Source organism: Rhipicephalus microplus, chromosome 9 (genome assembly GCF_043290135.1).
Source record: "Rhipicephalus microplus isolate Deutch F79 chromosome 9, USDA_Rmic, whole genome shotgun sequence".
NCBI classification, from domain to species: Eukaryota; Metazoa; Arthropoda; class Arachnida; order Ixodida; family Ixodidae; genus Rhipicephalus; species Rhipicephalus microplus.
This window is the reverse complement of record NC_134708.1, coordinates 18478672-18491270: the sequence shown is the minus strand read 5'-3', so window position 1 is coordinate 18491270 and position 12599 is coordinate 18478672. Positions and strand designations below refer to the sequence as shown.

At 42.7% G+C, this 12599-nt stretch overlaps 1 protein-coding gene across 1 annotated transcript in view; it reads left to right on the top strand.

Annotated features, from left to right (window-relative positions):
- The window catches only part of LOC142771570 (protein MON2 homolog), a 255067-nt gene that overhangs the window by 1792 nt on the left and 240676 nt on the right, over positions 1-12599 (top strand). The window contains exons 2-8 of the mRNA XM_075873229.1: positions 1848-1996; positions 3453-3516; positions 4549-4676; positions 6384-6515; positions 8463-8595; positions 9102-9205; positions 11227-11514. Of these exons, the coding sequence (XP_075729344.1) occupies positions 1886-1996; positions 3453-3516; positions 4549-4676; positions 6384-6515; positions 8463-8595; positions 9102-9205; positions 11227-11514 (960 nt within the window). The 5' untranslated portion in view covers positions 1848-1885. The remainder of the gene's footprint in view (positions 1-1847; positions 1997-3452; positions 3517-4548; positions 4677-6383; positions 6516-8462; positions 8596-9101; positions 9206-11226; positions 11515-12599) is intronic.

Genomic DNA, 12599 nt, shown 5'->3' with positions numbered 1-12599 from the left:
TGTTCAACTTTGTGTGTTTTGTGTCGGCTGTGTCCAGTCAGAGGCTCAACACCCGTAGGTTTGCCACCACTAAATGCCCGTTTCTTTTCCACCACTTATTTGTTTTGTGCATTGCTTGACCGGCCAACACCAGGTTTTTCTCCTCCTAAGTGTAACTGGAATATGGGATATGCTACTGTGGTGTAGTGTGAATTTGTTCTACGTGGAATTATACGCATTTAGTCACATCACAAATGAAAGTTGGGGCTGGCACGATACAAACAGATGTTTTTCGATAGTGGTACCTAACCATTGATACAGTGATCATGAGATGATGGGGGGAAAAAAAGGTAGAGTTAAGAGAATATCCAGTGCGTAAAAGGCTGATCGGCGATCAAGGGAGAATTCAACGATAGGAAATTAGAAAAGTCATGACTAGGAATCTGTCAGCAACATATCTGCTACATACGGCAGAGGGAAGACGACTTCGTTTGAAGTTTCTATGTTTTCCGGAGCAGACAAAGGAGCCACTACTCTATTTTTCGTTTGTCGATTCTCGTACTGACATTATTTTTAAAAAAGAATCTCCATTGGCTAACTTCCTTGAATTGAACTTAGTACTATATGTCAAAGTTCACTGTGGTGAAAGAGGATCCGTCAAAAGGTCACGAAGGTAACAAATACGAACATTTCACTTTTTTTTAATAGTTTTTCAGGTAGTGTTCTGTTCTGTGTGTTGCAGAAGTGTACAAATGTTTTGCAACTTCAATAAAGGTATGGGGTCAATGATTTATCTCAGAACGCCTTATAGACAATGCACAAGTACATTAAGTGGCATCTTGAAATTTATGGGATGACGTGGCTCGACCTTTACTTAGTGCATTTAGGGTAAAAGCTCCTTTGCCTTGGCTTCTGTGATTAGTTTACTGCTTTAAGACAGTGCCGACACAAAAATTTTGCATCTTTTTTTTTTTCTGTGGCAGCGAGTAGCTAACGACTCACTCATTATGGCTGGAAACCTCACCTGTCTGCTTGAATAACTGTCTGCTTGAGTGCGCTACGTTTTATTATATAGGGATGTTTTTTAGAGAGCCCAGTTGCAGTGTAACTTTCAGGGAGGACTGATGGAGGCAGGACCAGGTTTGTGTTTTATAAGTACACTTTGCCACTTGACCACACAAAACAGTGCCGTGCGTAGCAGTGTGCACCACGACTATGAGAGAGTACACGCGAGGAGCATGGCAGTCAACACCAACTCATGGCATAGCTGGTTGTTGGTTGTTTACTTTACAGCCGAGTTTATAAAGATATCCAAAGGTGCAGATTTTTTTTTTCACTCGATTGTGCATGACGGACTTCAGAAGTTAAACATGTTCTAGCTTGTATTTACCTTTGGTATTGCCACACTTGTTCATTTTGTTATACTGATGTGATCAGGCTTCACCCGCACAAACTGTAACCACCTCTCGCTGCAGGACGCGCCACAATGTTAGGTAAACTTCTGTATTCTTTCGGAGCATGCTGGTAAAATTTTGTCCATGTCATGATTAGTAAAGTTTATTTTGCAAGCTCACATGAACCTCAGTGATAACACTGGAATTTTCGAAAGTTCATGTATAAAAATGACACATTTCATTGGCAATCAGGTTATTGGTGACTAACGTCCATGCTTGCAGATTTCGCTACACTTCAATGTTACTTCTTTAACTACGTTCAAGTTCGCCATTTGAAAATTTCTTCTTTACCGGCTGCATTTTCCTCTCTTCACCATGACAGCCGTGGGTCCACATGATCCTGTATTAGATGTGATCTTCCCTACGAAATTTCGTGTCAGTGCTAGTAGAGGACCTCTTTAATTGTTGATGCAGTCGGCCCAGGGGCAGCCTTGGTTGAGAAGAACGGGGCCATGGCGACAGGCGAGCGAAGTCTGGCGGAGAAACGCCTTCTAGAAAACCTGCAAAATGATCTGCGGCTGCTCTCCAATGAGGCGAAGAAGAAGCACCCGCCCTTGAAGGAGGTAATAGCGTGCCTTCCACTGTTATTTGATGTGTCAATCAAACAGGATAGTTGGTCGTTAGCATGCCAGCATTAGTAACGCTGTTATGAGAGAAAAGGGCAGAAAAAAGCTTTATTGAGCATTCCTTCTTTGAAAACAGGAACGCCTAACATTGAAAAACCAAAGAAAACAACACAAACAGCAAAGCAAGGTTTTTGTAGGTTTCAAATGTATAGCCTTGACCACTGAGACCTGATGCTGCTATGACCTTGTAATACTTAATGTGGTAGTGGAGACTAGATATAAGGAAGTAAGTTCTGTGCAGTGTGTGAATTATTCCTCATGTCTGTCTCGACTAGCGGCCTAGAGTAATATTTAAAGGAGAAAGTAGTACTCACACAATTTTAGGTATCCTAAAAGAGACATTTTTCGTTTCCATGGTGTACACTATAAACGTTCTCCCCATACCAGAGCCAGGCTGCACGTATAAAATATTTTACTTTGATTTCAAAGTCTTGTCTCGCAGGATCTGCAAGCCAACCCCACCGCAATGAACATTATCATGACAAGTGAACACATTTCACTGGGTTTGCAAAATCTGTGTCCTGCTCGCAGCCTACATTTCAGACATCACTGTTGTAGTCTCTGGATGACAATTCGCTAGTCGTCGTTTACGTGAACGGCGTGCGACTGGCAGCCAGCCGTGAGCTGTTGTTTGTATTTTGTGAGCTGCAGTGTTCCTGGGGCACCAGACTTGTGTGGACTCATCACTGTGAAACCGCTCCCTTTACACTGAGTCGAACATTGGTGTTTTAAAGTAGCAGTATTAAAAATGTAGTCGATGTGTCCCCAAGCTCTATTGACGCTCTCTTTAGGGTTCTCGACACCCATGTTCTTATGTGGAGCAATGACCTGAAAATATTTTAAAATTCGTCTGAGTACTCCTTTAATTGCTGTTGCCATTGTGCCATGCACGCCTGTCGATGGAGGGAATAGAACAACCTCTAGGATGTCTTGTGTGCAGGCTCGCTCGTTGAGATGCAGGTTGCGTTTATATTTTGCTCCAAATGCATGGGCCCCACTAGCTTGACGTGTCTGCATTTTTGTTGTAAAATAGAGAACACCCAGATTGCTAAGACGCATGCACAAAGAGCAAAGAAATTGCACAAACGTATGCACTAGGGATAGACTGCATTACGTGCTGCACTGATACCAAGTGGCGACGCATTGCACCAATTGCTGTATCTAGTGCTGACACGATTTATGCATTGCTTCGCTGTTTGATAGCTTGGCTGATGAATGGCACGCTATATGCAAATGGCACGCCAGCACCAACCAACATCTGTCATCTGTAATAACAACAGTAGCATTTTCTTTGTTCAGTTCAAATCCAATATTTCACCTGCATGTAAATTTTTAAGTTTTACCTCGTTCTCATCAGCAAGCCATTTGCCTGCAAAACTGGTTTCTTTTACAGGCGGCGGAGTCTGGAATCATCAAAGTTCGGAATGCGGCATCCAAGCACCATGACCTCAGGCTTGGTATGTGATCACGCAGCCTTGCAACCGAGTTTCAGGGTATACCTGAACTGTCATTAAATTTTCAGTGACTGTCATGACTATGAAGTCTGGAAGGATTGACACAAGATAGAACTTTGAACAGTTGCAAGTGAAAACAGTGATGTGAAAGTGAAATTCATAGCTTTGTCACAACGAGTCATCTGTATCATTAGCTTGGTTAATTGCATGCATCTCAAGTGGCCAATGTATAGATTGTCGTATATGGTTGCTTTTTACAGATGATGTCAAGTACACGGTACCATCAATTACGCTACATTCACTGTTCTAGCTTAAATGATAGCATGACGCACACCTCGTGCGCACATGAATTTCGCCCTCGTCTGTGGCAAAGGTTATTGCCTATTCAGTCTTCATGAATAATATAATTCTAAATGTAGTTTTAACAAATTTAGTTGCCTTTATGAGTATCTGTTTTCTTTGACTGTTTACTTTGAGTGCTTTTTAATATATATATATAAAAACAGTAGTGCCTTTAAATGCAACCAATTGTTCTTGTTCAGTGACCATATTAGTTTTTTTATTAAAACTATCTAAGAAGGGAACCAGAAACACTGATCTCTCCAACTAATGTTGCCAGAGTTATCTGCGATGAACTCTCAATTTCACTAATGTAGGCTGTTCATTGTGGACGTATTTGTTGATATAAGTGTCGAAACTGTTGAGCCTTTTAATGCATTAGGAGGAACGCTGAAGGACAGTAAAATTTTCAAGTTTCTGTGAATTGTACCATATGCACTTGCATAACTCCTTAGTGTTGCTTAAGGGGGCAGACTGCTCTTTGGGACCAAAAAGTGACAAAAATTCCTGCAGAAACCAAATATGTCAATTTTAAAAAATGAATTTTTTTGTCACTTTTTGGTCCCAAAGAGCAGTCTGCCCCCTTAATATTGGGTAGCATTTGCTGTCGAAGTAATTAAAGGTAACTAGGCATAGTTAAAGGTAATGGGAATGAGTTTCTCGTTTACTGCAACATTTCCACTGAATTTCGTACAGCCCTGCTTTCCGAGAGCCCGGAGATCTTGGAGCCCTTCTTCCTTGGCTGTGATACGAGGAACCCGAAAATTGTTCAGATCTGCCTGTCAGCCATCCAGAAATTGATCACCTTTGAAGCAGTCTCATTGGTGAGTTGAGCCTTGTCAATTGGGATGTTTGATACCAAGAAAATAATACCAAGAAAAACTAACTGAATGAAAATAGTGATTGTAGACTGTGCCATAACATCTGGGGTATTAATTAAAGAGATCACATTGTAAGAACTGCAGTGGTGAATGGGCGGCTATGGTGCCCACGTAGAGGCGGAATGTCAAAGTGCCCGTGTAACGGGAGAACCCGCGTGCCTTGTAGTTGTTCCATGCTCTGTCAGCCGGGGTGCTGTAGCAGTTTCGGTGCTCGACTGCTGAACCGAAGGTCGTGGGTTCGAATCCTGGAACCATTGATCGTGATTTAAGTGGAGCTGAATTGCTAGAGACTTGTGCACTGTGCGATGTCAGTGCACATAGAAAAGAACACCAGGTGTTCAGAATTTCCGGAGCTTTCCGCTACAGTGTCCCTCTTAACAATGTGTTTAAACTTGCGCCGATATTCGAGTTATTGGAATATTCGAACCAATAATGCAGAAATTGAAATTATTTAAGATTCTGAAGTATTTGAGACGGAACAAATAGATGCATATTAATGCGCATGTAACATCTTGTAAAGGTGGTTTCACTGCAGTGGAGTTATGCTATGCCATGAAAGCACTTATTTAAGGGTATGTAGTTTGCACGTAACTTTCTGTAAAAGTGGTTTCACTCCAGGGAAGTGGTGCTGAGACGTGGAAACATGCATCCAGTAAAAATACGCACTGCCGCGAAACCCCACTTTAAGGTTAAATGAAGATATTGTTCTCACATCGCTTCATTTTCCAAGTTTAAAAGCTCACTTAAAATGCACAATAGCACATTTTAAAACTTCATGTATTTTACAGGCATCACTTGTGTTCTACCGAAAGTCAAATCCTGCTACTATCAAAAGTTGTTTTCACTTTCTTCGATGCAAAAAATGACATTAACACAAGCCTTTTTTCAATTTTAATTAAATAGTGTGTAGGTTAGTTCGGTCATCACAAATATGCACATTTTCTTTATAATATGTGATGTATATACTATTCGAATTCTATTAGAAATAATTCGACCAAAATCAATATTCACTTCGAACCTGAAATTGGCTATTCGCACAAGCCTACGTGTATTGGTTTTCGGACATTAAATATCTAATATTATTATGGTTTTGATTCATGCAAAGTGTGATCTCATTGTCAAGTGTTCACGTGTTTTTTCAACTTGTTTATTGTTCTTCGGTGATCTACAATGGAACCTCGTTGAAACATTCCTGTTTTGTATGATTTCTCGGTTTTCAGCGTTCAAAATATCATTATCAAGCGAATCTACGCAAGGCTTTGAAAGTGAATTCAGATTGTATATTTTCCGGGATGGTATGTCTTTTTTTTCCTTCTCTTTAAAGAATGATGATAATGATATGTGGGGTGTAACGTCCCAAAACCACCATATGATTATGAGAGACGCCGTAGTGGAGGGTTCCGGAAATTTCAACCACTTGGGGTTCTTTAACCTGCGCCCAAATCTGAGCACACGGGCCTGCAACATTTTTGCCTCCATCGGAAACACAGCCGCGGCAGGCGGAATTCGATCCCGCGCCCTGCGGGTCAGCAGCCGAGTACCTTAGCCACTAGACCACCGTGGCGGGGCTTGTTTTTAAAGTATGTATGGACAAGGTTCTACTGTAGCTTTTAAAGGCTGTTGTGGTCTCAAGTGGCAACCCTTTTGCAGACGGCAGCTGTGAACATCATCACCTGCCTATGGAATCTCATGGAGAGCGGGATCGAGGAACTGAAACTTTTGCAGACTGTCACACTCTTGCTCACGGCCAACACAGTCGTACAGGGTGACGCACTAGCCAAGGTGAGGCCTTAGTTGTATCAACATTAGTGTGGTTAAAGTTGTGTGGCATGTTTTGTTGCTGGATTGAGACAGAGCTTTCTTACAAACCCTTTTTGGACATTGTTGTCCACGGCTGATGCTCAGCACTGTAAATGTTCTGCCGTGTGGCTTGCTCTTGGGTAACAACAAATTTGTGTGCCTGATGATGATGAAATCAGCGCATGCAAGACGGGGTAAGTTGGGGATCATTGAAAAAGGCCTTCATCCTTTCGTGGGCACACACTCGGACCTCATTGTAACAAAGTTGCATCTGACACGAAAATAAGTTTGTTATATCCGAAGATTTATTATAAATGTGTATTCCTAGCCCTCTAGCTATACACTCAAACCGATATTTCGTTATATCCAGGCTCAAGTGTAGAATAGGCTGGTGATGCAGTTGCTTCTGATGATGACTGTGTTGGGATAAGTCATGGTCTCCCGTTGTGACAGCTTCTCTAATCATTAGGCACTAAAGGTGGGCGTATTTCTCTTGTGCCAATGGCAAGCAGTATTTCTAGACGCACGTGTGTGTTGTGTCTTGTAGCAGGAGGTTTCCTGTAAAAGAGTCATTTCGCATAGTTTCCAACAAGTGCACTGAACCTTTACGGCTTTTCAATATGCCTCTTTTATGTAGGTGTGAGCAGATTTTAAAGTTATTGCTTGTGAAGTACATATAACATGGTTTGACCTTTTAGAGGGCACTTGTTAGAGAATTAAGTTACTTTCTCGGGGAACCACTTGTCTTTGCAATTAATTAGAAAGACTCACTGGATACCCGTCTACTTATTTGTTTTGAGGGCAAATGCTGTAATTTCAAAGTGAAACCAAGCACTAGTTAAGTCATGTTCACTTATAATAGAATTCAAGACTATTACCACTTCATCGATTTCACAGTTTTATTTCTAGTTGTGGGAAAACATTATTGAACCTTGATTTAACGAAACCCCACAAATGAGTTTGTTAAATCGGGAACTTTCAGGATTGAGAATGAGATTTGTCGATTCTTCCAGGTTTAAAATTATGTTGCATCAAGTTGCAAAAGCTACCACATCAGCGTATTTGCTATTAACTCACCTGCGTGCTTAAATAGTGTGCAGGTTAGAGTTAATGCATGCTCTCCCAGTCTGGTGAAACAGGCCCAAAGTCCGGAAAGAAATGTGCATTCTGTTGTTCTGCGCAGTTCGGTGTTTAGTGTCATAAGAACCGAAACGAGAATGCTTCCGCTGTGTCGATCGCACCCCTCCTACGCTGGCAGCACACTGCCAGACTGTCTAGACAAGATAAACTTTTAAAACCTTCTTTTCTTGTGCAAATTTTTTTCCTGTGTGCTTGATTAAGTCAGGTTTGACAGCGAGGCTTGTGTGGTTATTTCGAGTTTGTAAAAGCATTAAGCCTACGGGCAACTGCAATAGGAATCCAGATTTGTTTGTGAAATCAGATAATTCGTAAAATCTGGTTTCACCTTCCATCTTAGTAACACACGGTATTTTCAGTTTGAAAGTGCCACAAACCTCTCACTGCCGGTGAGCTGGATGACACTTTTGATTGATATGTGGGGTTTACGTCCCGAAACCCCCATGTAATTATGAGAGACGCCATAGTGGAGGGCTCCGAAAATTTCGACTACCTGGGGTTCTTTAACGTGCACCCAAATCTGAGCACACGGGCCTACAACATTTTCGCCTCCATTGAAAATGCAGCTGCCACAGCCAGAATTCGATCTCGCGACCTGCGGGTCAGCAGCCGAGTACCTTAGCCACTAGACCACCACAGCGGGGCTGGATGACACTTTCAGTTATCTGTAAAACTTGGAATGCTCATCTGGATGACACTTTTAGTGATCTGTAAAACTTGAATGCTCATCCCACACTTGTTGCCATAAACTGAACACCTGAGTTTTCTGTTTCTTGTACTTACTTCTTCCAGGCTATCGTGCTGTGCTTTAGGTTGCACTTCACTAAGAACAGCACCACCAACAACACCGCATCGGCGACCGTCCGCCAATTGGTCTCCGCTGTTTTCGAGCGTGTTCAGGCCGAAGATGCAGCATTGGCAAATGGTCAGTGAATATCCTGGTAACATCTAGCATTGATTGCCCTGAAATTGTAGTTGTCACACTCGATCGATTGATGGATCGATCGAATAATCAATCAGTCAATCAATCAAACAACCAACCAACCAACTTTGGTTACTTGTATTCTGCGAATTTCAGAATTGAGGCTCATTGATTTGATCTTGAAAATTTAGCTGGTACAATCAATCAATCCATTTTGGTTACTCATTGTACTTGTTTTTCACAAATTTCGGAATTGGGGCTCATTGATTCGATCTTGAAATTTCAGTTGGTACAATCAATCAGTCAGTCTACCAATCAATCAACTTAGGTTACCCATAGTATTTGTTTTTCACGAGTTTAGCTTAGATAAGAATCAATTGCAGTTGTCGCATAATGTGCTTCTCAAGATTCTAATCCTAAGTCCTGTAGAATTTCTTCTTTCCTTTCAGCATTCAGAAAATGCACCGAGCATGACGTGACCCAAGTTTTTTTATGCTGTGATCTTACAGTGGTGAAAACGGAGGAAGTCAACTTGGAAGAACTTAAGACTGGTAGCCGTTGCCCACCAAAGTCCTTGCAACCATGTGCAGCGGATGCCTTTCTTCTGTTCCAGGTAAGACACGTCTTTATTTGGATAAGAATGATGCATTCTATTGCAGTCACATTGCCACTGTTGTATTGTGTGTTTATCAACGCTGTACCTTTTTTTTTCTTGAATGACCTAGTGCGTAGCGCTTTATTGAAAAGATGTCACAGTTTTGCCAAAAGGGCAAAGCAATGAATGCAATAGCAGCATATTCGGATGTTTTACGAAGCAAGGCTAGCATTTTTGAGAGCAATGTAATTGTAGTAAACATGCACCTGCTAAGTGACCAAGTTTCCTGAGGCACGGCCGTAGTGAAAAATTGCAATGTTATACGAAGTGGGGCTGGCAGTCAACTCATTTAGATCAGATCTCACGTAACTCTAGAAAACGCTGGTGTAAGAGAACATGGTCACTTCAGGTACACTTTTGGCACCGTTTTTTTTCGTGTTGAGAGCGCAGCCCGCAGAAGCTCCCTCCTGCTGTGGGGGCACAAGCCGCGATAGCGCGGCAAATGTAAGCGCCCCCTCTTCCTTGTTCACTCACGAGGTAAGCACACGTGCAGACGACCCCGGCCGGAAAAGTGATGTTCGCTCTGCAGAAAGAGAAGGTTAGCGCATCTTTCCTCGTATTTGTATATACATACATATGTGTGAATGATGGCGGCGACGACTATGACGGCAAAAATCAGCCCAGGCGGTCCATATAACTGCTATCACGATTAAACTTAATAAGTAACTAAATTATTAACCAAATAAAGTTGCTTTTCACATACCTTATGGCAGAAGAGCATATTTTCAGAATTCGCTTTGTAAGTAAAGAGTGACCATGTAGATGGTTCGTAAGCTCAGGCAGGGTGTGCTTCTCATAGATATAACACACATGTTGAATATAATTATTTTTTTCAATATTCCGCAGACCTTCTTAATTTGAGCGGGAGTGGTGCACAAAGTATGCTGTACAGTTACGATGGTGTTTCATACAGAAAGAGATTAACTTAATCAAAAGAAAACAATTTTTGATAGAGTATATTGGGAACAACAGTGTACAGTTTACATTGTTCAGCTCACCTGCGAGAACACTGGGTGTGCGCGTGTGCAACAAGCGTAGAGCAGTGATGAACAGAGTTTCACGAACTGTTGCGAAAAAAAAAAAGGGATACTTCAAACGGACAGTCGGGCTGTGGTCGATCATTGCGGCTTGAAATCTTGCCCGCTTTTTCTTTTCCTTTGCCCTGAGCTGGCGCAAATTGTCGATGCCAGCCAGCCATTGTTCGTGGTGGGCCGATCAGGTTCGTATAAATAATTTGGTAGTTGGTAAGGTGGTAGCGAGGAAGTTTAATTTCTCATGGAGACACCACAACTTAAATGGATATTTTGAGGATTAGCTTTGCAAGGAAAGAGTGACGGTTTAAGTGGTCCAAGAGCTCGGGCAGGTTGGGGTTCACAGAAGGCAAAGTGCACAATTAACTACACTCATTTTAAGGATTACGAGATTGCGCAAGTATGCTGGTGAAGGAGGGGAACAATACGTGCGTGTGCATGCAAAAAGCGTAGAGGGGTGATGAACAGAGTTCCACGTAGGGTTGAGAAAAAGAGCTCACAGGGTTCCTTATGCATTCACCTACGATGACTCAAAGAAGATAGTAGTTTTCATCCTTTTCTTCTCACTGGATTGTATTTATTTCCCCGGCACCGAAAATATTTCTGCACGTAGTGTGGTTTTGCACTGCCCACAATATTGAAGCCAATGCAAGTTTTCTGTACCCCACTTGCTTCCGGAATCGGCCCACCTATGACCAAGTGACAATGCCACATGGTGACAACATCATGTGGTGTCACATTTTGTGACGTCACAATGATGTTATTAGATGATGTTATCATATGATGGTTATTTTTTGCATCGCTCGTATTGGTGCCGACGGCAAATTGCCGCTCGTCACTGGGCATCGAGCGCTTCCACTTCAAATAGAATGTTTGAGATGAACGTGTTGGCCATCGGTCGATTGTCATAGCTTCCGACTCTGCTTTCGCTCTCTTCTCCGTCACCAGGACCTGGTGCAGATGGTGAATGCCGACCAGCCGCTGTGGCTGGTGGGTCTGACTGAGATGACCCGCACGCTGGGCCTGGAGCTGGTCGAATCCATCCTGGCGTCGTTTCCAGAAGCGTTCCTGCGACACCCGGAGTTCCGATTTCTGCTCAAGGAGCGTGTTTGTCCCCTGGTCATCAAGTTGTTCTCGCCCAACGCCCGGCAGGCACCCGACCGGCCCTTCTTCCCCATCTCCATGCGTCTGGTGCGAGTCGTCTCCGTCCTCATTCACCGATTCTACGGGACCCTGGTGAGCTGCCTTTCACATTATGGCGAGGCCGTATCTGATTTTTGTTGTGTTACATGCTAGAGTGCCACATTAGATCAGTTTAGATGGATAAATTACTCCTTGAGAATGGTATTGTCATACTTCTGATTATTACTGTACAGTTCAGACCACTTACAATGTAACCGCTTATAGTGCATGGCTTGTTATAACGCAGTCTTTTTTTTAAATCTCGTTCACCCTCCCATAGAAACCCTTGTATAAGCATACTGCTTATTGCGCAGTCCCTCAAAGTAAATGGCCGGTTATAACGCGTTTGCTAGAAAATCTTTCTGACAAATGCAGTAGCGGGTGGAATTCTCAAAAGAGATGTGCCGCTGGGGAGAGAGCGATGAGGCTGGGATGAAAGACGACGGGACTTGGGAGTGAATTAATGAAGGGCAGAGCGAGGAGAAAAGGAAAAAAAAAAATGTAAGCAGTTTGCATTAAGTTGTGCAAAGTTTGGCACAATGAAGCATAGGCCCTTTGCCACTCGTACTCCACGTCGACCAACACGTGTAGCTTCCTCCTCGAGAGTTGGCATTTTCGTCAGGCGTCCCATGACTCTCTGAACATGATTTATTTGTATTTCTAAGTTTCTCTCTCTCTCTGTTTTTCTCTTCCTCTTTCATCCATTTCTTGCTCTATTTCTTTCTCTCTTTTTTTGTTTTTGTGCAACCCACCTCTGATAAATGTATGGGCACATCATCATGGGCATAAGCCTTCCATCGCTTTGGAGTTTTCTTGCAGTTGTCATCGCCTTTCGTATCATGCGTGCTGCTCGTGGATCAGTGCTTGAGAGTGCGATCTTTTTCACACCTGACCTTCAAGTTGTCTTTAACGAATTGCTTGCAACAACACGCCAACCCGCAGGCTAAGCCTAATCAGCGTTTGTTGCGTTTTTGGTAGTCGTGGGCGATGAAAGTTTTAGTTTTGGTACGTAATCAACAAAATATTCATGGCGGCTGCACTTACAGGAAAGGGAACCATACCATTAATGAAAATGAGGGCGTGGGTGGCATGTGTAACAACTGAATGGTGGTTTGTGGTTTGTTTTGTCCAAGGCATGC